Source organism: Quercus suber, unplaced genomic scaffold (genome assembly GCF_002906115.3).
Source record: "Quercus suber isolate HL8 unplaced genomic scaffold, Cork oak 2.0 scaffold_465, whole genome shotgun sequence".
NCBI classification, from domain to species: Eukaryota; Viridiplantae; Streptophyta; class Magnoliopsida; order Fagales; family Fagaceae; genus Quercus; species Quercus suber.
The window spans coordinates 145,931-171,512 of NW_027069916.1; the positions used below are offsets into that span (position 1 = coordinate 145,931).

The 25,582-nt window shown below is 33.4% G+C and overlaps 3 protein-coding genes across 4 annotated transcripts; 2 read left to right on the forward strand and 1 right to left on the reverse strand.

Moving 5' to 3' along the window:
• The first annotated feature begins 861 nt into the window (after positions 1-861).
• LOC112016399 (uncharacterized) lies at positions 862-6,800 on the forward strand. 2 transcript variants are annotated; one of them, XM_024048962.2, is made up of 7 exons: positions 862-1,392; positions 2,090-2,208; positions 2,987-3,069; positions 4,449-4,570; positions 5,178-5,342; positions 5,627-5,720; positions 6,149-6,800. In XM_024048962.2, the coding sequence occupies exons 1-7, from the start codon at positions 1,350-1,352 to the stop codon at positions 6,396-6,398; spliced, it is 876 nt and encodes a 291-aa protein (XP_023904730.1). In that variant the 5' UTR covers positions 862-1,349; the 3' UTR covers positions 6,399-6,800. The 2 variants fall into 2 exon arrangements, with proteins under 2 accessions (XP_023904730.1, XP_023904731.1); XM_024048963.2 differs by lacking the exon at positions 2,090-2,208 and having other exon boundaries at positions 863-1,392.
• Positions 6,801-7,576: 776 nt separating this feature from the next.
• LOC112016380 (UDP-sulfoquinovose synthase, chloroplastic) lies at positions 7,577-11,349 on the reverse strand. The gene is made up of 3 exons (XM_024048940.2): positions 11,217-11,349; positions 9,023-10,102; positions 7,577-8,203 (listed from the first exon to the last, which is right to left on the reverse strand). The coding sequence occupies exons 2-3, from the start codon at positions 10,067-10,069 to the stop codon at positions 7,802-7,804; spliced, it is 1,449 nt and encodes a 482-aa protein (XP_023904708.1). The 5' UTR covers positions 10,070-10,102; positions 11,217-11,349; the 3' UTR covers positions 7,577-7,801.
• A 9,445-nt stretch (positions 11,350-20,794) lies between these two features.
• Positions 20,795-22,993, forward strand: LOC136062896 (acyl-lipid (9-3)-desaturase-like). Its single transcript, XM_065762589.1, has one exon. It carries the CDS (start codon positions 21,149-21,151, stop codon positions 22,490-22,492), a length of 1,344 nt encoding a protein of 447 aa, XP_065618661.1. The 5' UTR covers positions 20,795-21,148; the 3' UTR covers positions 22,493-22,993.
• The last annotated feature ends 2,589 nt before the right edge of the window (positions 22,994-25,582 follow it).

Sequence of the window (25,582 nt, forward strand, 5' to 3'; positions counted from 1 at the left end):
CCTAATTGGACCAAATAGAAATTGTTTAATACTTAAAGAGAACAATTTATCTTCAAACAAATTTAGAAAAAAATTTATACATTATATTATAATACAAAATAATTATTTATTCTCACGCAACGCATGAGTTTGTGGCAAGTTTATATAAAACATGCAACCGTAACTAATTTTTCTCTTTTCTATCATCCCTACCAAATAAAAATCTAGAAGATAACAGTTGTTCTTTCCTTTAATTTTACAATCCTTTCTATTATCTTCCTCCTAAATTTCAATCCCTTACCAAATGGAATCTCTAAGTGCCACCATTATGATGTTTATTATAAATTAAAAGTATATTATGTTATTATTTTTATAGTATCATACTTATATATAAACACATAAATATTAATCTTAAAAGCCTTATGCGATAGTTACTCCACAAGTATAAATGCTTATGGGGTGTGTGGAGAGGTAATTAAGAGCCAGAATTCAAGTTTTCATAAGAGAGTTTACATACATATACACTTAAATTAGATTAGAGCAGAATTTCTATCTTGTATTAAAAATAAAAAATAAAAGACTTGAGTCTAATGAAATTCTCAAACCATACAAAAAAATACATCTCAAAATCTATGTACACGACTTATTTTGTAGTCTTTTTCACAATTTACTTTGTGGTCAATTGTGATTAACGAATGAAAAAGTGACGGTAATATAAATTTATGTTCTCAACTAACATAAAGAGCTATCAAAATAATAATAATAATAATAATAATAATAATAATTTGTGTCTTAGTTTGATGATAAATAGTTCTTCCTGATCATAACTTACCATCTTAATAATAATGAAAACGGGTCTATCAATTCATTTTTGTGCTAAACAGGTTTGGAAAACATGAGAAAGTATGTAATGCATAGGATATATATTATAGGGAGTGGCTAACCACCGCCGGTTCATTTAAATTGATGAAATTTTACCAAAACAAACAAACAAACAAATCCAGCTAAGGTACTATATCGCCTCTTCAATCCCCATGAATCACAGTCACAGCACTGTTCGCCTCCTTAGTGCAAAAGCATCGGTCTTGGTCTTGGTCTTGTTCTTGGTCTTGGGTTGATCTGGGTCTGGGATTTCAATACGGTGGGTTTTGGTTTTATGCTGTGCAATATTTTTCAGTCTGGCGAGAGCCAGTGTCGTGGAGAGGCAGCGATGACAAAATAAGAAGTTTACACGTGTCGATCAGCTATTTATTTAAAAATGGAGATGAATGAACATAGATGATTGCTGCTTCAGTGGCACATCAATCAATCAAACGTTGTAAGGACGAAGGAGGACACTTGAATACCTCTGCACAGAGAGAGGCCAACCCATGTCGATAACTCTGACTCAAGAAGAACGAGCCCAACACGCTGGTGAGCCATATTTCTCTTCTCAGAATTCTAAATATGATAAAAATTAAAAATTAAAATTTTGATTTTGATTTTGATTTTGTCAATGGCAATTGAGAAAGCATTTGAAGAATATCCCAAATTCAAGGTATTTTAGATGACCAAAGGGCTTGCGTATATGTTATCTTTTATGGGTATTCAGGGAAATTTTAAACAAAACAAAAAAAAAAAAAAAAAGATTCATTTCATGATGTACAATGTTTGATTTCATGAGTTGGAGAATTTGGCATTGCAATTACTTGGGTCATGATTGATTACAAGTAAATTACTGATCAAGTTTGGTTCTTTACACAGATTTTGGTGATGGGTCCTTGTTATTGTGGGTAGTGGGTAATAGCTCTAGCTTTTTCAAATTCTACTGTGAGCCCATTTGGGGTGAATAAGATTAAGATTTTTCTTTATATATATTAGTTTGTGCCCCTATAAATAATTCATCAGGGAAAAAGGTATATCAGGTTGACATGTTTGCTGTTTTGATATAATTATGCTTATGTTTGCTGAAATAAGAATGTGCAATAATACACGTGATTGATTGACACTTAATTTGGAATTCAAGTTGCTTTTGTTTTTTTAGGTGTCTGCATTATTCTAATAATTCTACTTGGTAATTAAAACTTGCTCTTGTTTTTTTTATTTTATTTTTTTTTTTATCTCCATACAGTGACTCATCAGAAGAGAGTTATAATAGAAAACTACCATGGTGAAAAACTTGTGGGAATATTGCATGATACAGGTTCAAAGGAGCTTGTTATAGTGTGCCATGGATTTCAGTCCTGGAAGGTTGTTAACTGTGACATACTAAACTTGAGCACCTTACATTTTCAATATATTATAAATGGTGATGCTTTGTTTGTTCTCATAATATTTCATTTTGTTCATTATGAGAAATATAGCGCTGTGTTCTACTTTTGATTAGTGATTATGAAATTGGCTCTATCTTCTCTTTTGGGAGTTCGCTGGCAAACCTACATAGCTATAGAACTTTTCACTTTGAGACATTTTGCCTAATATATATTGGTATTTGATAATATGTGAGTTTGTTTAATCAACTTTATACACGAAAAAATCAGAAGATACATCAACAAACTCCCAGAACTTTCAAAAGCCCTTTCTTGGGCTTATGAAATGTGCTTCAATTCTTTTTTTTTTCCCCTTTCAGTGATAGAGTTGTTGGTAGAGTTATTCCTTTAAATTTCTTTACATGCCAACTCTCACATGCCTTATACTTTCTTTTCAACTGAAACCAACATGGCCATAGTTGTGAGATCCTTTCTAATGATTTCATTACAATTCATCTCATCTTATACTTAAGTGAATGTAGTTTGTAAAATTCAATATTATTAGTGTCCTTTGAAAAGAAAAAAGGAATGTCCTTCAATAAAACAAGTTTTCAATTGTGGAACTCAATTCAATTATTAATGATGCAATATAAAATTCTGTTGTTATAAATACATTTAAAAAATATATGCTTACATAATTTTCATATTATTTTATATATAATATCTGTCAAAAACTTGGGTGCATTGATCTGAGACATTAGTTGATTGTTGATTTCTAGGAACGCATTCCGATGGTGAACCTTGCTGCTGCTCTAGAAAAAGAAGGAATCAGTGCCTTTCGCTTTGACTTTGCTGGCAATGGGTAAGCTGTCTGCAGTAAACAGATAATAAAAAGCTGTTGAGTGAAATGTTTACAATAAAAGAACATAAAACATATGTTTGTGGGTTCTTCTTTGTATTTTTATATACCACTATTTCCTTGGAAGTTTAGGGATGAATCTTTGAAACTACATATTGCCCTGACTTAAGCAACTGGCATTCTCTCTACCTAAGAATTTGTTGTTGTTTTCAGAAATTATTTGGTCTAAATCTACAGTGTGCAATAACCATTGAGTATGTTGAACTAATCTTTTTCTACACTCAATTTTTTGAGTTAGCCCAAGTAAATAATCTCTTTTTGTCTGCATATTTTGCCTTCAAAATGTTTTTTTTTTTTTTTTTATGGTAATTACTTTATTGAAAATTTTAAATTAAATAATTTAGGCTTGTAGTAGCATAGTCTTTGAAGTTCTCTTTTCCCCTCCTTCGCATTTTTGTTCATTTTTCTTCATGTGGGGCCTGTCTCCTAAAATGTTGATGTAGTTGTAAATGCTGTAAGGAAGAAAGGCCTCTGCCGGCCACATACAATTTTATTGGCCCCTTTTAGATGCCCTCAATTGACAGATCTGAAGTGAAGGTGAAAACACCCTGCAAGGCTTTAACTTTAGACCGATTATATTTGTTTTTTTCTTTGATAATTTGATAGTTGAGGGTGGGGGGACTTGAACCCTAGATGTCTATGTTAGAAACACCAGGAGGTGCCAGTTGAGCTACAAGGTTTTGGATACCAATTATATTTTTCCAGCCAGAAAAGTTCCCTCTAAACTTGCCAAGAGCCCTGTAGCTTAACTGACACCTTTTGGTGTTTCCAATAAAGATGTCTATGGTTCAAATTCCTGCTCCCTTGTTATAACTATCAAATTTATCCAACAGCAAAAAAGAGTCCCCGCTAAACCTTTAGCTACACAGAAGGGCTTTGGGACGATTTTTTTATTTTTTATTTTTTTAATTCAAATTCAATCTAACCCGAACCTAATAAATCCAACCCGTTTGTCAGGTCTAAATGGGTATTAGAAACAGCAACCAACAAGTTTCCAATTAGAACACTCACACCCCATATGGGATCGGAATACTTACACCAAAGATTCCCTTATGATTTTTTTAATAATTGCAAATCTATTAATTCATTGGAAATCACCGTTCATGTTACTTCACCTAAATCTGTGTCCGTGAAGATTCATGTATATGCTTATTTGAAATTATATGGAATCATGCATGTATTTTTATAGAAAGGATCTAATTCATTATTTTACTAGAAAATTTAATGTAGAAGCAATTCCTCCCTGCCTTTACTCTAAATGTTGAAATTTTGGAAGATATGAACAATTCAATGCTGATTAGATGATGCTGTATCTTTTCCAGGGAAAGTGAAGGTTCTTTCCGTTATGGTAACTATCGTAGAGAAGCTGATGATTTACGTGCAGTAATCCAACACTTCTGTATGGAGAAACGTGTAATAACTGCAATTACTGGGCACAGTAAAGGTCTTTTAATAGTTCCTGCTCTTTATAAAATCAAACTTATAACTGCTAAATGAAGAGTGCAATTTTGTAAATTATATCCGAAGATAGGTGAAATTTTGAAAGAAGTACATTGTAGTAGAGTGTAGCTCTCATCTTACTCCAACCTAATCTTTTTACATATTGAGGTGATACCAGGATACTTGTAGATTTTTTCCCTAGGTGAAACAAGTACTGTTTTGTCATTGCTAATGTTTCAGCCTTTTTTTTTTCTTTTTGTCCACCTTTAAATATTTCCTTAAATTAAATATTGAAACAAAGGTTTTCTTGGTTACTACCATATTTTACTATTGAAACTCTTAAATTTGAAGCTCAAATTTCTTCTTGAGTATTGACCATGCCCTCCAAAGAAGTCCCTTGTCATTCAATATTGATTTAACGGCAATACGCATCAAAGAGCGAGTCTAGAGAACAACTTTTTCTGAACAGCAAAGGAAAAATAAAAACTTTTTGTTGTGTCTCTCTTATTTTTCATTGGTTTTTGATAGTTGTGCAAATCTATTCAAATAATCAAATTAGTCATCTATTAGTTCCTTTACTATATACTTGAAAGGGTCCTTAATTCTTATAGGGGGAAATGTGGTGCTCTTGTATGCTTCAAAGTTTAATGATGTTCCTATAGTTGTCAATATGTCTGGCCGTTTCAATCTGGAGAGAGGCATTGAAGGCCGCTTGGGTAAAGATTTTTTACAAAGAATCAAGGAAACTGGATTCATTGATGTTTGGAATAAAAGAGGTAAGCAATCAAATGTTATTAGTCTAATGATTTTATTGTTGACATTATTTGTTTTGTCATTTGGTGGTGTTTTCAGCTCTACTTCATCTCATTTTCTCTAACATAGAGTGGAAGTTTTTATTATTACCTTGGATTTCGAAATTGAGTGCTGATCAATAACTTATAAACACATATTCTTTGTAATTAAAATGGCTGATGTCTTCAGCAGTTCTTTGGAATTTACTAAAGTGCCCATAATATATTTGATTTAGATAGATGAGTACCTCACTTTTTTTTGTTCACAGGGAAGTTTGAGTATCGTGTTACTGAAGAAAGTTTGATGGACCGACTAAGTACTGATACTCAAGCAGCCTGCCTTTCGATTTATCCAGACTGCAGGTCAGTGATTCCTATTTCTTTAATTACAGCATCTGCAATGTTTGTGATGTTGTGTAATCATCTCCAGCAGGTTCAACCATATATGTCAGACACAATGTTTTCATATTGTAATTTATAATCTATATGTGCCTTCTTTGTTTCAATTTGTACTGGTCTGTTTATTGGTAAAGCAACCATCTTTTACTTCAGGCTACAAGCATAAATCCTAGCTAGGAAAAAAGGATGTTCTTTCAAGATGTTTCAGGAATGTCAGTCCTTGACTCAGGCCCACTAAAATATGTTACTTCTTTCATCTGTAAAATTACTCTGGTCTTCTACTGATGGAATAGCCTTCTGACATTTGAGTGCAAAACTAGTTCTAGATTTTCTTCTTCCACCACCTTTAGTGGAAAATGCTGCTTCATTTCTGATGATGCTGTTATTTACAGGGTGTTGACAGTTCATGGATCCATGGATAGAATTGTACCAGTTGAAGATGCTATGGAGTTTGCTAAGTTCATACCTAATCATAAACTACACATTATAGAAGGAGCTGATCATGAATACACTTCATGTCAAGATGAGTTGGCGTCAGTAGTGGTCGATTTTGTTAGGACACATTCTCATCAGGATAGAGATATGTCTGAGCAGTTATCTTCATGCACAAGAGTGGATGGATCCATACAATCTCGATTGTGATAGATTTTTCATCACTAAAATCAGACTCAATAACAACAGAAAAATAGCAGAAATTGGTTGGAATACATTGTGCCAGTGCCCTGATGTTGAATAAGTTGACTTATTCTACCTATGTCCCAATTCCTGACCTAAAGGTCATCACTAGAGATGGAAGTTGTCAATCCACAGAGACAAAGCTTAAGGCTTTCCTGCTTGGGCATCATGCAATTTTATCCATTTGGGAGTTGAAGGATTTGGAATTCAAATTGTATTATACGCATGATCCTTATGCTACGGTTTAGAGCCCAATATAACAACTTCTATAGTTATAGATTAATGGGTACATTTGCAGTATTCCTTATATTTTAATCTCATTGAACTTATCAGAAAATTTCCCTTTTGTCAAAGAAAACTTTTCTGCTCTACATTTGCACATACTGCTTTGCTTTCCATGATTGTGTATCATCTGAAAGTCATAATTTGCAACATTTTCGTAAAGCAAATTTATTGGAGTGTACAATTTTAAAGAGCTGAAAGAAGAAGGGTAAGAACCACAAGTTTTTAGTTCAAAGTTCAATTGGCTCTTCCTGATGTTCCCAACGAAAATGTTCAGGATTCAAATCTCTCCTCCCTTATTGTTGTAATTATTGAATTATGAGAAGGGGAGAGAGAGAGAGAGAGAGAGAGAGAGAGAGAGAGAAGAGGGGCATCATATATGGTCAACATGCTTTATATGTTTTTCCCAAAATTTCAGCATGACATAGACTAGATCCAAGTAAATAACCATCGGGAAAATATGATACAAATTCACTGAACTTCATATTAAGACTCTTCACATGCGGATTAATCTAAATGGAATTAATAGTTATCTCATGCATTGAATACATGGATCCTTCTTCTCACAATGGGTGGACCTCATACACCCACCCAACCGTGAGAGGGATAATGTGGGGATAATGCGTATATATAATGCATGAGACACATTCTCCAATTAAGCACTTTTGGGATGTTGAGTAACACACATTTTCTTGTCAAAAGCAGCTGTTTAAGTTGCTATCATTAGATTAAATGAATGAGACTATAAATTTAACTTTTTCAGAAGTCTATGCTTATCTGTCGAAGATATCCACTTTACTGTTAGAATTGTAAAATATGAGCACACAGTATTGGATTCTGAATTTAATCAAAAACTTCCAAACTGATACAAAAAACTCAGAAATATGGAGGTATGATATCTAGTTATACTGTCATTAGCCATTTTTTAGATTGCAACAAAGCAATCATAGACTAGATTAATGTTCGAAGTTCATAAAGGTGCAACAAAACAAAACCTACCAAAAGAGAGAAAATAAAGAGGCAGATACAAGATTGTTATGTCCAAATTTATCAACAGATAATGTCTATAGCTATAAATTCCATCTAAATTATGCTGTAATGGTCTTTGGCTTGACCCCAATTTTTCTCCAAGAAACGCTCGGCATTATCTGTTTTGTGTCAACACGATCCTTATACTTGATAGTAAAGTTGAGTAATGAATCCTGAAGAGAGTCAGAAAGAAGGTGTGGTTCAAGTCCCAACTCAACAAGTTTAGTGTGCTTGGCATTGTAGTAATGTTCCTCTGCCTCTACTCTTGGGTTTGGCACAGTAATGGTCTGAACATTAAGCCCAAGCTTCTCTCCCGCTTTTGTAACAAGTGTGGCAAGTTCATTGACAGAAAATTGCTCAGTGAATTGATTGAAAACCCGAAAATCACCAGGCTGTGCAGGGTTTGCAATCGCAAGCTCAACACACTGAACAGTGTCTCTTATGTCAAGATATCCCCTGGTCTGAAAACATTAACAAATAAATTAACATAAAACAGGTAAAACACATTAACAAACTTGTGCATAATGAATGACAAGAAAATTGCCAGTGGATGGTTGGTTCTTATTGACCTTAGCATGTTTTGCTTTTACCGCATCAAAATAAACAGGAAAATATTAACCTTTTCCAGTTCCTATTACCCAATTTCTGTAGAAAAGCTTTCCATAAAAGTACATGTGTAGAAATGATCAATCATAACAGTTTTACATTAACCTTCTTCCAAAGAAATTCCTAATTTTTTTTAATTGCTAAGTTACACAAGCACCAAGTGAGTCTTAAAGCACAACCTTAGGTCCTTAGCCTCACCCCATTAATATGGAAGGAAGAAGTGTCATTTGAGCTTTTGCTCATTGGCAAAGAAATCCAAATATTTGATGAAAGAAGCTTAAATGGGACAATTTGAAACACTGCAAAAGAGGCATCGAGTAAAACTGCAGGGCTAGGGCTGCAAATAAAAATTTAAGAGAGTTTTCTTACAGCATCAAATACACAAGGAACTGCAAATTGTCCTACAACCATAAGAAATCATTCCTCCTCATAACTGCTTCCAAGCATTCACTTTTATATTAGAGCAATGCAGCAATGGGTTTATATATATATATATATATATGTATGTATGTATGTATGTATGTATTATTAGTAAGTTATGCACCCAGTGAGTCTTGAACCCATGACCTCACCCTCTATCCCATTATTATGGGAGGAAGAAGTGCAAGTTGAGTTATCGCTCATTGGCAGCAATGCAGCAATGTTACAGTGATTATTGAGTAGATGGTTCTTACCTGGCCCCCTTTGCCATACACAGTAAGCGGATGACCAACAGCAGCCTGAACACAGAACCGATTCAATGCAGTTCCAAACACTCCATCATAATCAAATCTGTTACAAAGCTCTTCATGCATCTCAGTCTCATCTGTCCTCACCCCATAAACCACTCCTTGATTCAGATCAGTGGCTCTAATCCCCCAAGCCTTGCAAGTGAAGGCTATGTTATTTGAATCATGAACCTTGCTCAGATGATAGAATGAGTTGGCTTGTTTGGGATAAGGCAGAGTATCTGTTCTTCCATTATGAGTAATTGTAATGTAACCCTCCTCAATATCAATATTTGGAGTCCCATATTCTCCCATGGTTCCAAGCTTCACTAGATGGCACTGTTCTCTAAACTCTTTTATAGCAAATAGCACATTGAGTGTTCCAATCACATTGTTGTTCTGTGTAAAAACAGCTCTTGACCGATCAATCATAGAGTAAGGAGCAGACCGCTGTTCCCCAAAATGGACAACAGCATCAGGCTCAAACGACTGGAAGGTTTCTGATAAGAACTCAAAGTCACAAATGTCACCAATGTAGAGTTCAATGCTTTTTCCAGTGAGAGATTTCCAACAGCGGAGGCGGTTTTGGATTGAGGAGATTGGAGTCAGGGAGTCAACGCCAAGCTGGTGGTCAAAAAGACGACGTATAAGGCTGTCAACAATGGCAACCTCGTAACCTCTGTTGGATAGGTGGAGGGCAGTGGCCCAACCACAGTAGCCATCTCCACCAATGACCATGACCCGCTGTGGCTTGGATGGTTCATTGGAGGTCTGATGGGTGCCAGAACTGGGTTGAGGTGGGGCTTCCTTACTTATAGGAAGCGTGGTTGCACGGACAGTATAATTTCTTAGTGGCTTCTGCCCTTGTGAGACAAGGCTTCTAAATGGATATTTGAAAGCTTGCAAGGTAAAAGAGGTAGGAAATGCCTCTAAGCCTTGGTTCAATGGCTTAGAGGAACGTTTGCAGCAAGAGGACAATTTTATCGAGCATGAAGTTGAAAGTAAATGTGCCATCTCAATTGCTTCCTTCCACCAATATACAGAAACCTGCAAAGGAAAAATGCAAGCGACCAAGTAATATAGTTCCAATTGGCAAAAAAATGCATATAACGTTAGTAGAAGTAGTAAAAATGACATATTAATTAGGAAGGCGACAACATATGATTTTGGGTAGGATAGAATGGTGGAAAAAAAATACATGTAGCCAACCCTAATTAGTCTATTGAGGATCCATAGTTGATCCAAAAGTTTTGGAACTAAAGTTTATTTTTTGTTGTTGTTGTCAAGTAATACAGTTTCAATTTCTTGGAAACTTCAGAAGAAAAAGAAGTTCAGATCACACCAAGTTCTGGTACATGGCAGAAACTTGAGAGAGAGAGATTATTATAACAAAAGATGGTTATATATGTCAACATTTGTCCGATACGTTTTACCAAGCAGACAAGAACAGAAAGGTAAAGCAATGCTTCCAAGTGCTGAAACAAACCACGTAAGGTGATAATCATAAAACTATACCAACCCAAACAGGAAGAAGGGGAAAAAATACACTTGTGGATGTTACGATGCCAATGAGACAAGAAGAGAAGGATCATATCTCCCAACAACACCATTTAACATCAAAGGCATTCCCAATCACTGCTCATCTCACATGCATGCCAGTCCAACCAAATGTGCATTCAAGCATCTTAACTTTAGCTCCAACAAACATGTAAAGTTTTCCTTTATATCCCCAACTCAAAAGTTCAAGAGGGACTCAAGATTCATCAAACACACCTAACATATGTACCCACTTGTATTACAGCCCAACAATCTGAATACAAACATGCATACACTTGCACCTCCTAAAAATCCACGATTTCCTCAGAATGAAAATGAGCCATAACAGATAAAATTTGTAAATATCAGAAGTCTTAATCAATAACAAACCAAAGAATTACACAAAAGAACCAAGCTTTACTTGAGTTATGGCTCGTAATAATAATGGGTTTCGCATATTATTCCCTTTGGAATAGCATAACAAGCAAGTAAACCCAAATTTCAAAATACCCAATTCATTTCTAAACTCTTTGAAGCTCATTTCGCTCTTTCCCAAAAAAAAAAAGACATAAAACTATTGAAGAACAATAAAATAAGCAGGAAGTAGTTGAAAGAAAATTAGTACCTTAATGGGATTGCTGGGAGCTCAGTAGAATTTGTGGATAAAAATGGCGGAGGGGGTCTGTCTGAGTGAATAAGTTTTCAAGTGTGCGACTGTATAGGAAGAATAAGAGGAGGCATATTCGTTTTATCTATTAAAGAGATAATATAATTATGGTTATAATCAATTTGCAAAAACTAAAACAAAAACAAAAAAAATGCATGGTTTGTATCATTTGTATTATTATTATTATTTTTTTTTTTTTGCGCAGAAGAAGTTCTTATGTTTCTTTGAGTTTTAATTTATGACATATGTTTCTTATAATAGACTACGTAAATACATTTTAAAAAATAGATACGTGTCCGAATCGTAAGGTGTTTAGTACAAAAATGCACTAGACAGACTATAAATAAGATCCAAACAATGTACTTGAAATTAGACGATTCGGACCTCCAAGCTCAAGTCTTAAGAGCATTAGCATTGGCAAATGCTAAAGCCAAATCTAAGGAATATTTAGCATTTTTGGTCTCAAAACCAGCTGCATCAGAGGATTGCAAACAGCACTATTGCAAATTTTTTTGCAATAGTGCTACAGTGCAATTCTAAACATAGAATTGCACTGTTCACAGTATTGCAAAAAAAAAATTAATATTTTACTCCTTTTATACCCGAAATTTCTCTCTCATCCCTCTCATTTTTTCTGTTCTCTTCTCTCTCTTCCTTCTCTGTTTCTCCATCTACTCTCTCATCTCTGAAGCTTCGCCGAAATTTCTCACCCATCTCACACGGCCTCTCTCTCACCTCTCATCGCACGACCTCTCTCTCATTGCACCGATGCTGGGTTTTGGATTTTTGAGGTTGGAGGTTGGATCAGTGTGGATCGGCGAGCTGGGTTTGGATCGGTGGGCTGCGATCGGTTGATGGCGAGCTCCGATGGTGGCTCCGGTGGCTTTGGGGATATTTTTTTTAATGGGTTTGCTCTGGTGGCTCCGGTGATGATTTTTTTTGAATGGGTTTGCTCCGGTGGCTTTGGGGATGATTTTTTTTGAATGGGTTTGCTCCGGTGATGATTTTTTTGATCGGTGTGTGTGTGGTGATGGGATGATTTTTTGATCGGTGTGTGTGTGGTGATGGGATGCTGTGTGTGTGGGTTTGCTCTGTGTGTGGCTCTGTGTGTGGGTTTGAATGATTTTTTTTGAATGGGTTTGCTCCGATGGCTTTGGGGATGATTTTTTTTTTTAATGGGTTTGCTCCAGTGATGATTTTTTTGATCGGTGTGTGTGTGGTGATGGGATGCTGTGTGTGAGTGGCTGTGTGTGTGGGTTAGCTCTATGTGGCTCTTCTGTGTGGGTTTGAATGGGTTTGCTCTGTGTGAGACTGTTGAAAAACCCAGGAAAAAACGGTTGAAAATAAATAATAAAGAAAGGATAAAAATAATATTTTAATGAGTAAAAGAGTGAAATAGAAGTTTGGGGTGTAGGGGGTATTGTAAAATTGGATGTTATAATGATAAAGTGAGGTTTTAGAATGGTAAAATAGAGTAGCATTAGCATTTTCCAATGCTAATGCTCTAATGGATACACTAAAGAAGGAAAAAACAAAAATAAAATATACATTATTATCGGTGTACTACGCTCTCCTCTCACGTGAGAACAAAATTTACTTATGAGTCTCCTATATGACACTCATCTTTATGTGAGATTGAGATATAGTATATCATAATTATGGTAAAAAATAAAATAAAATAAAATATTCTTGAGGTTTTCTATTTTTTAGTCTACAACATTTTTATTAAAGAAAAAGAGTTGGCTGAGTTAATTTGATGAAAAATACTAGGATGTAAAAATTGCAACATAGAAATGTAATACTCAAAGATCTAAGTAACTGTAAATTTGTTAATGAGACACACGAACGAAGAAAAAATAATTTTTTGATAATTTTTTATGAATGTAATTATCCTCCAAATTGATCTAGAGAATAATTCATCAATTTCACCATATGGTCATTCAAATGACTATCCACATGTTTTTACATGAATAAAATGATTAACTGGATCACATGATTATAGTGCAGGAGAAAGATCATCTAAAACATCATGATAGTGAGTTTTAAAAAATCCCTCTATAAATTGATTTGCAGCTGATCTAGAGGAGAACCATTTTAAGTTTCATATTACTATAAAAACCTTTTATACCACTCTCTCAACTGGTATTTTTCTCCCATCTCAAGTCACATTGAGCTCATTACAAATGATAGTTTTTTCTTTTTCTTTTTTTGGTTGGAAATTTTAATACTTGGGGTGAGAAGATTTGACCCTAAATATCTCCATTAAAAACATCAAGTGATATTAAGCAACTAAACTACAAGATTTTTTGTGTAAATGCTGGAAATTAGGAACTTAGAGCATCCACAGCAACTGTGGCATAATTTATGTCATTTTGCCACACCAAATGCCTACTTTATTATTTTACCACATTATTTTGCAATATTCCATTTATCAGATATTTTATCATTCAATTCTATACATTAAAATAATATTTACTACATATTAAAATAATATTTACAACTCATCAAACACAATCAACAACCACCATACTACTACCAACAACCAACAGCCACCACCACACAACCACCATCTTCATCCACAACCCAAAACACAATTCAAAACAAACCCATAGCCACCAACACCAAATCGGAAGCCCCACCACCACCACCTCAACCACAAACCCGACAAACCCACCGCCTCCACACCCTCACCTACACCCACTTCCAAACCCAAAACCTTCATAATCCAAGTCAACCAGACTCCAAACCCACCATCTTCATCGCCGTCAACCCAGACTCCGACCTCGTCATCGCCGTCATCAACATTGACATTACTCCCAACCACAAAAGCTTCAACGACCAACATAACAAACCCATACCCACCCACTGCCAACCCATCCATCCGAACCCATAGCCTAGCCCATCCGAACCCACCCACCTCCGTCGGAACTGAACCCAGCCAACATAATCTGAACCCACACATCACCGTTTAAACCCACCCATCAAACCACCAAAAAAAAAAAAAAAAAAAAACCATTGCTAGAGAGAGATTGGTGTGGAAGTAATCGTCAATGTCGACGTCAACGTCGGCGTGGAAGAGCAATGAGGGTTGGGGTTTGAGAAGAGAGGATTGGGGTTTGAGGGTGAGACTGATAGAGAGATTAGAGAGAAAGAGGAATAAAAAAATAATAAAAAGATATGCCACATATGTCCGTACCGTGGCAAATTTGTGAGGATACTATAGCATGTAGCAAATTTTATAAGATTTGGAACATCTAATAGGAGGGGGGTTTTAGTGTTTGGTGTGCCAAATGTGCCAAATATTTGGCATTTGGTACATTTGAGAGAGCTGCTATGGATGCTCTTATAATGAGCTCTTGCGTGTGATAGTTTAGGTAGTTTCTAAGAGCATCCACATTGATGGTACTAAAGGTGCTAAAAAGTTATTTTAGCACCTCATATATTAAAAAACCCTCCTACATCAATGGTGTTTATAGCTACATTTTTTTGGTTTACTGCTATAGTAAACTGTTACTTGTAACAGTTACTGTAACTAGTTGCTAAACATTAAAACTTCAAAATATTCAGATGAGAGAGAGAGAAAGATAGGAAGAGAGAGAGAGAAATGCGTAGAAAATGAATAAAGAAATGATATTTAAATGAAGTGGTAAAAAATGGACAAAATTTAGTTATAAAATAAGTTGTAGTCTTAGGCTACAATTTTACTCAATATTTTTTTTTATTGGATGTGAATTTTGACAAATCCACAATTGGATTACATTTTCTTCTTATATCCTCCATGCTTGCAAAATTTTTAGAAAATTAAAGATCAATAGCTATGTCATCAATAAATTATTTAAATTACAAGTTTTTGTATTTTAAAATTATGCATAAAATATAATCTTATAAATCATATATTAAATAATACTCGATTGACACAAAAGTTGACATGTGTTTTAAAAGTGTAAAGAACATGCAATCCAACGGTTAGATTTTCGAAATATGTAAAAGGTTTAATGATATTAAGTAAGACTGTAGCTTTAAGCTATAACCAATTTTATAACTAAACTTTGTCCATAGAAAAAATAAAACATTTAATGTTGAATGTATTGTAAAGTGGGTATTAAAATAGATAAAGTAACTTAGTTTTTTTTTGGTTGGTTTTGAGAGAAAGCTAAGCAGTATAACTTATAAGCTATTTTAGGTAGCTTCTTACTTTTTTTAGGACAAAGTTTAGCTATAAAATTGGTTTTAGGCTACAATCTTACTCAATATCTTTTTATTGGAGAAGAATTTTGACAAATCCACCATTGGATGACATCTTATTCTTCTATTCTCCATACTTGCAAAATATTTAGAAAATTAAAAATCAATAGCTATATCATCAATAAATTTTTTAAATTGCAAGTTTTTGTAATTTAAAATTATGCATAGAAAATAAACGTATAGATCATATAATAAATAATATTCAATTGACACAAAATTTGACATGTGTGATAAGAGCGTAAAGAACATAAAATTCAATGCTTAAATTTTCAAAATATGTAGTAATGTTTACTTTATTGAGTAAGGTTGTAGATTAAGGCTACAACTAATTTTGTAACTAAATTTTTTCTGTAAAAAATATAAAATATTTGATGTTGAATGTATTGTAAAGTGAGTATTAAAATAGATAAAGTAGCTCAAGGTTTTTTTTTTCTCTCGGTTTGGGATAAAGCTAAGCAGTATAACTTATAAGCTAATTTAGGTAGTTCTTACTTTCTTTAGGACAAAGTTTAGCTATAAAATTTGTTGTAACCTTAGGCTACAATCTTACTCAATATCTTTTTATTGGAGGATAATTTTGACAAATTCACCATTGGATGACATCTTCTTTTTCTATTCTTCATACTTGCAAAACTTCTAAAAAAATTAAAAATCAATAACTATATCATCAATAAAATTTTTAAATTGCAAGTTTTTATAGTTTAAAATTATGCATAGAAAATAAACATATAAATCATATAGTAAATAATATCTAATTGGCACAAAATTTGACATGTGTATTAAGAGTATAAAGAGTATAAAATTTAATGGTTAGATTTTCAAAATATATAGTAATGGTTATTTTATTGAGTAAGGTTGTAATCTTAGTTTACAACTAATTTTATAGCTAAATTTTGTCCATTTTTTTATAGGACATTACTTTATTTATTTATTTAAGGTAGAACCTCTCTTCTTTTTTTTTTTTTAAGAGAGAGAAGGATATCGTTACTTAAAAAAAAATAAATAAATAAAAATAAAAATAAAAAAAATAAAAAATAAAAACCAACCCTAGCTTTGGGGTTATCCTAGGACTCTAGCTTGAACCTCTATAGGTTCAAAGACCTTCACCTAGAACTTATGTCAAACTTGTGTGTCTTTTTGAATGATTAAAAAAAGAAAAACCATCTTTAAGTTTTAATTGAAAGTACTTAGAGCACGATTTTTTCTATAATTTTTGTTTGTAAGTAATGAAATTAAAGTAGTGGATTCTCAATTTTATTATTCATGATTTGTCATGTAAGCAAATTAAGATAAGAATCGTAAAAAAAGTTACGACTTTGCATTTTTTAGTTTCAATATATCACGGAGACTTGAGCTTTAACACATAAAAACTGTAAATTCAAGTATATATTTATCATTCATGACTTGTCATACAAGTAAATTAAGGCAAAAATTGTAAAAAAAAGTAACGACTTTGCATTTTTTTTGGTTTTCAATATATCACGGAGGCTTGAGCTTTAACAAATTAACACATGAAAACTGTAGATACGAGTACGCAACTGAAGCTTGTCAGAGAAAACCTTAGCACTCTAACGTGGGAGCAAACCTAGACAATAAAATGAGTATGATGATTGATGGCAACCTCTTTTCATTTGACCACCCCCCACAACTTAACATGTGCAGGCTGCACCTGCACTGCACTGCACGAGAATTGATAAAACCAAAGTGATATCTGACTATAAATGGTAATAAGCAGCTAGTAGGAGGCTAGATATATATATATATATATTTTGCATCAAAGGAGGCTAGATATTTTTGGTTATAGCATATCCATGTAGCATATTCTTCAAATACTTTCTTCTTTTGGCGTTTTAATGTGTACAAACTCAAGTGGGTCTTGCAAATAATTATTATAAAATTGAGAGTAGCTAGCGTGTCAAAATCTATAATTTGCATCTACATATGGTTCTCCTCCTCAAGGATACAAATGTACTGGAAAGGATAACCTTGTTGCTTCCACCTTTGCCTCACCTAACATTCCAATGTTCCTTAATTTGCTAACTACCAGTATTTATTCAATAATCCATCACTTTCGGTAGGATTGAATACCGTTTATTACAAAAAATTAAAAATTAATAATATTGTAACAAAATAATTTTTAAATGTGTAAATAATATTATGAGACTTAATTTTAAAGTTGTTATTGCTAAAAAAAAGTACTTGCAGATCCTATAAACAGTGTACGAGACCTACTAAAAACGTTGAACGCTGAAGACTTTCAATTTTGAACGTTATCCAAACATGCACTCTTCATCTCTCCCTCATATATTGGTTTTCTATTTTTTAAATAATATGAAAGTATTTTGAATTTATAAATTCTATTTTAGATCATTTTTGTCATCATATCGAGATATTAATTGATTTTTTTTTTATGTAGATGAAATTCAAATTCAAATAGTAGTTACCGACAAGATTGATTTGATAAACAAAGAAATCCCAAGATAGATGTTATTCAAAGATTGCGGATCCCATGAATAGTGTATGAGACCCACTAAAAATGTTGAACGCTAAAAACTTTCAATTTTGAACATTATTCAAACATGCACTCTTCCTCTCTCCCTCAGATATTGGTTTTTCATTTTTTAAATAATATGAAAGTATTTTGAATTTATAATTTCTATTTTAGATTATTTTTGTTATCATATCGAGATATTAATTAATTATTTTTTTTAGATGAAATTCAAATTCAAGCAGTAGTTATTGACAAGATTGATTTGATAAACAAAAAATCCAAAGATAGATGTTATTCAGCAAGAGGATGTAGCCATTATTAAAGTGTCATTCTTTAGAGGAGTGATAAAATCATTAATTATAATCCCTTAATGCCCACTTGATAGATTCTATCCACCTAGATGGTGTAGCCATTTATTTATTCATGAATTTCTTTTTTCTTTTTTTCTTTTTTTCTTTTTTCCTTGTCCATTCCCATATCTAATGAAAAAACATCCCAATTTTTGAAATGAATGCTCTTGTGATAGTTTCTTTTTTAAACAATGTTAAAGTTGACACTGATTTGAGTTCTTGTGATTTTAGGTATCTCTTAAGATACGACCATCCCTTACATAGAAGCTAAGCATGTTTACAGGGAAGAGAATAGGTTTGCTAATATTTTGACAGCCTTGGATAGAGTTCAAGCTGAGGATTTACTTTTGTTTTCGTCTTCCCCATCTGCATTCCGTGTTTTGTTGCTTTTCTAGCTTTGTGGATATTAGTCCCCCACGGGTACTTGTTACTTCTTATTTTCTTTCTTGCCTCAATAATAAATGAAAAAAAAAAATCGAAAGACATCCCAATTATTATGTAGCTTTATTTTTAAATTTCAAATTAACCTATGCCCATTGATCCACTTGCCAGACATGCTTTTCCATCTCATCGCACCACTCTACTTTCTCTTTCTAAAATGGTGAAAATAAAGCATCACATCATTCTTTTCAAGTTTATATTTATTTATTTATAGGAAGACTAAAAGCTTTATTTAAAAGTTATAGCAATAACAATACATCGTGATTTAAGAGCCTATTTTATAAAGTAACGAGTCTTTTTAATCCATGCAATAAAATTAACAATATCTAAAATATATTTTGCTAGCAAATAGGCTGGTTTATTATCTTACCCACGAATATGTGAAAATTTAACACAGTAAAAAGCCCAACACATCACAGTCATACCTGACACAACAGCTGCCATTGATCAAGTTCTTTGCATTACATGATCAGTGTATATGATGACTATATGGATATGTCGCAACCGGATCCTTAGCGAGAAATAAATTGCAATTTAAAAGCTCCAACCCATACATGTAAATGCAACAAGTACATTATAACCTAAAATTGCTACAAACATAACTCCTGCCCATTAATTCATTTGCCAACTTGACAAGCATGCTAATTAAAGGTCCAAGCTACAATATTGGTCTTTAAACTGTTCATTAGTTTCAATTTTGCTCCTTCTCAAAAAAAAAAAAAAAAAAGTTTCAATTTTGCTCATAGAACATTGGTTGCATCACAATTTTATTTTTAGTACTCTACCACGATTGTGCCAATAACAAACTAATGTGACATTCGTGATACTTTTTTCATATATGTAATATGTCTTCTAAGTTCTACTTCTAACACTTGTGTAATATGTTTCGTTACATATTAAAACAACTAATAATTCATCCATAAAATGAATTTATAACTCCTAGTTTCAGATCCAAACTTGTATTTTGACCTAATTAAAGATGAGGTGATCTCATCTTTGAGAAAATATACGGTATAAGAGAATGTTACATTTATAACATTTTCATAATAAATTATAAGTGATAATTTATTATTAAACCTAAACTTGTATTTTGACCTAATTAAAGATGAGGTGATCTCATCTTTGAGAAAATATACGGTATAAGAGAATGTTACATTTATAACATTTTCATAATAAATTATAAGTGATAATTTATTATTAAACCTATCACAAGAATTATTTTTTTCACACTAATAACAATCCATAATAACCTGTCATTATGATTTTTTGTAAAAATGTAGTAAAAATAATATTTCTCGATCATATAAAGTTGCAACATTTTTCAAAGATAAATATGTAAAATTTACAAATATAAGTTTTATGTGTGTGAAAGGAACATTTTATTTGTATTATATAGAAATAAAGCCAATATCTAACTAAATTTAGAGGTTTACCTTTTCCTCTAAAAAAAATAGAGGTTTACTGAAAAAAATTCTCTCTACTGTATCTTTTTGGAATAAATTCCACTCACAAATATGCATGATGTAATTCTTTATCAACTTGCACACATCAATAAATTTTTATATTAAAAATTACTCTTTAAAACCCCACTCTTTGAATTACACACACACACACATATATATATATATATATATTTGCTAGGTATTTGAATTAAAAGTAATTTGTTAACTTAAAACTTATCTTCTTCTTTCAAAAAAAAAAAAAACCTTAAAAATGATCTCATTATAAAAAACAGTCAGCATAAAATGAACTACATAAATTGAAATTAAATCATATCTATAAAGAAAAACTATTTTTTACCCTTTTGAGTTTTGACCAAACATTTTCATTTTTCACCTCAATGTATGAATTTTTTTTTTCTTTCTTAGAAGACCATGTTTAAAAGTTAAAAGTAAAGAAATTCTATAAAGTGTAAACACAACAAATTCAGGTAACATTGTTGTTTTTAATTTTAAATGGACTCAATTTTTTGACTAACAGACTGTTGTGAGTGTACTGCGACAATTTGTTGTATCATTAGCAATTTAGCACTCCTCTTAAACTATTGGCGCTTCTTCAAATTGCGCTTGGCTGTTGTACTTCCAACTCCACTCTTGGTTCGTTAAATATCATCCCTCTCAGACCTCTTATCTCTCAAAAGATATCCCCAATCGCCAAAAATCAAAACTGTATGGCAGAAATACAATCACAGAGATAAAGATCCCGAAAAAAAATAAAAAACCCATCTCTTATCTCTCATGTTATAAACCTTTTTTTTTTTAAAGTCTCTTCCTTTCACAACCCAGAAAGGAAGAGAAGCATAGAAAGAGAGAAAAGGTTTGACCTTTATTCTTAGATCTCTGTTTTTCTGTGTGTTCCTTTCAATGGCAGAGTCAAGGAGGCACATTTCACAGGAAGAACTTGGAAAGCACAACAAACGAGGAGATCTATGGGTCTCTATCCAGGGAAAGATCTACGATGTGTCTGATTGGGCTAAAGACCACCCAGGTGGTGAGCCTCCTTTGTTGAATCTCTCTGGCCAAGATGCCACTGATGCTTTTGTTGCATACCATCCAGGCACTGCTTATCAATATCTAGACAAATTCTTTACTGGGTATTATCTCCAAGACTATTCTGTTTCAGAGGTTTCCAAAGATTACAGGAAGCTTGTGTCTGAGTTTACTCAGATGGGTTTGTTTGATAAAAAGGGACACGTGACGCTGTATACACTTACAGCGATAGCACTGTTGTTTGTTGTGAGTGTTTATGGTATTTTGTGCTCTGATAGCATGTGGGTGCATCTTGGTTGTGGTGCGTTAATGGGGGTTCTTTGGATTCAAAGTGGTTGGATTGGACATGACTCTGGGCATTACAAGGTTATGAGCAGCACTGGATTCAATCGCTTTGCTCAAGTTCTTAGTGGGAATTGTCTTGCAGGGATTAGTATTGCTTGGTGGAAGTGGAACCACAATGCACATCACATTGCATGTAACAGCTTGGATTTCGATCCAGATCTTCAGCACATGCCTTTCTTTGTGGTATCTTCGAAATTCTTCAATTCACTTACTTCTTATTTTTATGATAGGAAGCTGAATTTTGATTCTGCTTCTAGGTTCTTGGTTAGTTACCAGCATTGGTCATTTTATCCTGTCATGTGTTTGGCTAGGATTAACTTATTTGCACAATCATTCATGTTGTTGTTGTCTAAGAGAAGGGTGGCCAATAGGGGCCAGGAGGTCTTGGGGATTCTTGTGTTTTGGATTTGGTACCCCTTTCTTGTTTCTTGCCTGCCTAATTGGGGTGAGAGAATCATGTTTGTTATTATAAGTTTTTCGGTCACCGGAATTCAACATGTTCAGTTCTGTTTGAACCATTTCTCTTCTAATGTTTATGTTGGCCACCCTAGTGGGAATGAATGGTGTGACAAGCAGACTAAGGGAACATTGGATATAACCTGCCCTTCTTGGATGGATTGGTTTCATGGTGGGCTGCAGTTTCAGATTGAGCATCATTTGTTTCCCCGTTTGCCTCGATGCCAGCTGAGGAAAGTCTCACCAATGGTTCAGGAACTATGCAAGAAGCACAATTTGCCTTACAACAGTGCTTCATTCTGGAAGGCCAATGAAATGACAATTGGGACACTCAGGACAGCAGCCTTGCAGGCTCGTGATCTTGCCAATCCAGTTCCAAAGAATATGGTTTGGGAAGCTTTCAACACTCATGGATGATATAGACATTTCCGAAGCTTGCTAAGATTTTGGTGTTGCAGTTATTTGTGCCTATCTGATGTTAAGTTGACATAAGGACTGTATTTCAATTGATATCTGAGGGTGGTCATCCTTGGTTTCAATGGAGCAATAATAACCATCTTTATCATTGCTTGAAGGCTTCAATCGCTCATTACTGATTCCCACGTTTGTGGGATCAGCTTATGTCATTTTTGGAATAGGTGACAAACAATTCGTGCTGATTATCTGCAAGCTGATATAGTTCCTTATCCTCCTGTTTGCGCTCAACACCTCAGTTAGGGATTAGTGGGATGAAAAGGATTGTGATTCCATTCAATGTTTGTTTTTGATAGCTCAGTATGTGCTTAGGAGGCTTTTAGTCTCACTCTATAAATATTTATTTATTTGTGTTGCGTTTTGAACTTCTTTGTCTTTGAGAATACTGTTAACATTTGATATTGTTGGTTTTTATTCAATGCCAAAGCTAGTTTGAACTTTCAAGATTTGGTCTTTCTTTATTGTTTTATTGGATTGCTTTACTTGGTACTATATTTCCCTTTTCCAGCTTTATTATAATATCAGTTTAGTTTCATTGCACTAGCTTGTTTTTACGAGCAGAGGTTGTAGATTCCTTCTAGATTGTAACACTGCCGTCAGTGGCATACCAATTTGTTATTTTCATGTTTCTGATGATTTGTCCCTCCTATTTAGCATCTCAAATTTATTTGAATTAAGAAGCAATTCAAATAAACTTATTGAGGGTCTTATTTGTTTGAGTCCAGTAGGAATCTGATCCTGCAATTTTGCCAATTACAATAGAGCTATTCTGTTTAATCTTCACAAACCTACTATAATTGCCAATTATAATAAATACATTCCTGTAGGTGTCTATTCTCAGCTAATTAAGTTTGAATTGGCTGGAATTTTCAGCTGAAGAAACTCATTCACTTGATGCATGTTGGTAATTATAATTGAATGTGCAGAATATAGCACCCAGGATCCCATACTTAATTTTCAGAGATGTGATATTATCCCAACCGCTCTTTCTTTATACTGGGGTTATGTTGTATGAGGTCCAAGGTCCAATCTTGTTGATTGCTCTGATACAAGAGGTGTCATTTCATTCAAACAATGATGAAACTTTTCTCTCATTAGCCAAACAAAAAAGAAAAGAAAAAATGATAAAGCTTTTCATTACCTTCCAAGGTTCTAATTTTGCAGATACCCGTTGGATTAGTATCATTTAGACTAGAGTTCTAATATTAATTCTGTCATGCAGTTCCTAAAATTTTGTTCATTCATTTTGAAATAAGTGAACTGGATTCTAAGAACTCTACATTGGAGTTTTCATAAGAACTATATATATCCATACAGGTCAATCATCTTATTTCTCCTTGTGTTCTTGGTGCATCCTTTCAACACTAAGATTTTAAAATTGATAGAAGTTCCAGTGCCACACATTCAAATCACAGGGTGTGTTGGCTCCTTGTCCTAGTACAAGCATTGAACCTTCAACGCAACTTCCTAACAAGAGAGTACAAAGGGCATGCCTTGAGTTCACCGTAGAAGATGATATGTTTGCTTGAAATGATAGTTTTCCCTGATGTGATGCCATGCAGCAAGCGCTAGATAGTAGGCAACCCTATCCTGAATTTTATTTTAATTTTTTAGACAAGTCTACTGACACTATTTGAGTTTTTTCCACAAAACTCATTGAAATGGTGGGTGAGAGGTGAAAAATTAAAAGTATTGGGGGCGGATCACTAAAAGTGATTGCCAATTACTCACAACTTACCATTTTAACAAAAATTATTTTAAAATCTTGTTGTGTATCTAGTAATAGTTATTTTAAAATTCTAACCAAGGTTAGATATATGGTTAAAATTTAAGATCTAACCACGTCCTTGTGTATTTTAAATGGAAACTAGAAATAATACCGTCTTGGTTAACTCTAATACAAGTTCTTGTGGAGTGGAGTAGGGGTGGGGAGCTTCACACATATACTTAGATTATGATAGAGTAGGATTTCTATCTCGAATAAACAAAAGGTGAAAAAAAATAACAGCAATATGTCCCTGTTTTGAAACTATTTAAATCTGTGTCCTTGTTTTTGAAACTCAATTTTAACAAAATCAAGTTTGGTATAAAACTTGATATCCTCAAAATCGAGTTATATGTAAATTTTTAATTGAAACTCGACTTTAGCAAAGTCGAGTTTCACTTAAATTGTTTTTTAAAATTAAGTGGCAAAATATGCATAGAACTCGACATTACTAATGTCAAGTTCCACTTGTAACTCAATTTTTTTTTTTAAAATCGAGTACTAAAACAGGAACACGGGCTTAAATAGTTTCAAAACATGAATATTTTACAAAATAAGGGTTTGTGCTTGATTTTTTACAAAATAAGGGCAAAAGCCCAATATCCCTGAATATTGGGCTTTTGCCCTTATTTTACAAAAATAACAGCAATATGTCCTTGTTGTGAAACTATTTATGTCTGTGTCCCTATTTTTGAAACTCGATTTTAACAATGTTGAGTTTGGTATAAAACTTGATATCCTCAAAATTGAGTTATATGTAAATTTTTAGTTGAAACTCGACTTTACCAAAGTCGAGTTTCACTTAATTTTTTTTTTTTTTTTAAATTAAACGGCAAAATATGCATAGAACTCGATTTTGTTAAAATTAAGTTTCAGAAGAAGAACACGGACCTAATTAGTTTCAAAACAAAGACATATTGTTATTATTTTTGCAAAATAAGGGCAAAAGCCCAATATCCCCTTCATGTTAGAGTTATAAAAGGTAAAAGTGAGAAGCAAAAACCCTGCATAAATTCCCTGTTCACGAAAGCATCTCTTATAAAGTCCTACTAAATAATTCATGTAACAATGGTAACAAGAAGATATTATCATGGACCACAATAACAAATAGACTACAATGGAGGGCTCACAAACAACAAGATTGTTAAGGACCAGTGACCACAATGGCAAATGGATTACAGCTCCGTCGATTCTTCATACAGCTGCGATCAACGGTTTTGAGTTGGCTTTTGAATGCAATCTAAGCCTAGTTCAAGATCAACATAGTT

Bases quoted from the DNA above. Each gene is read 5' to 3' on its own strand.
- LOC136062896 (XM_065762589.1), top strand. From the start codon at position 21,149: ATGGCAGAGTCAAGGAGGCACATTTCACAGGAAGAACTTGGAAAGCAC.
- LOC112016399 (XM_024048962.2), top strand. From the start codon at position 1,350: ATGTCGATAACTCTGACTCAAGAAGAACGAGCCCAACACGCTG. The intron at 4,571-5,177 runs GTCTTTTAATAG...TAATTCTTATAG, and splicing joins AATTACTGGGCACAGTAAAG to GGGGAAATGTGGTGCTCTTG. The intron at 5,721-6,148 runs GTCAGTGATTCC...TGTTATTTACAG, and splicing joins TCGATTTATCCAGACTGCAG to GGTGTTGACAGTTCATGGAT.
- LOC112016380 (XM_024048940.2), bottom strand. From the start codon at position 10,069: ATGGCACATTTACTTTCAACTTCATGCTCGATAAAATTGTCCTCTTGC. The intron at 8,204-9,022 runs GTAAGAACCATC...TAATGTTTTCAG, and splicing joins TGTATGGCAAAGGGGGCCAG to ACCAGGGGATATCTTGACAT.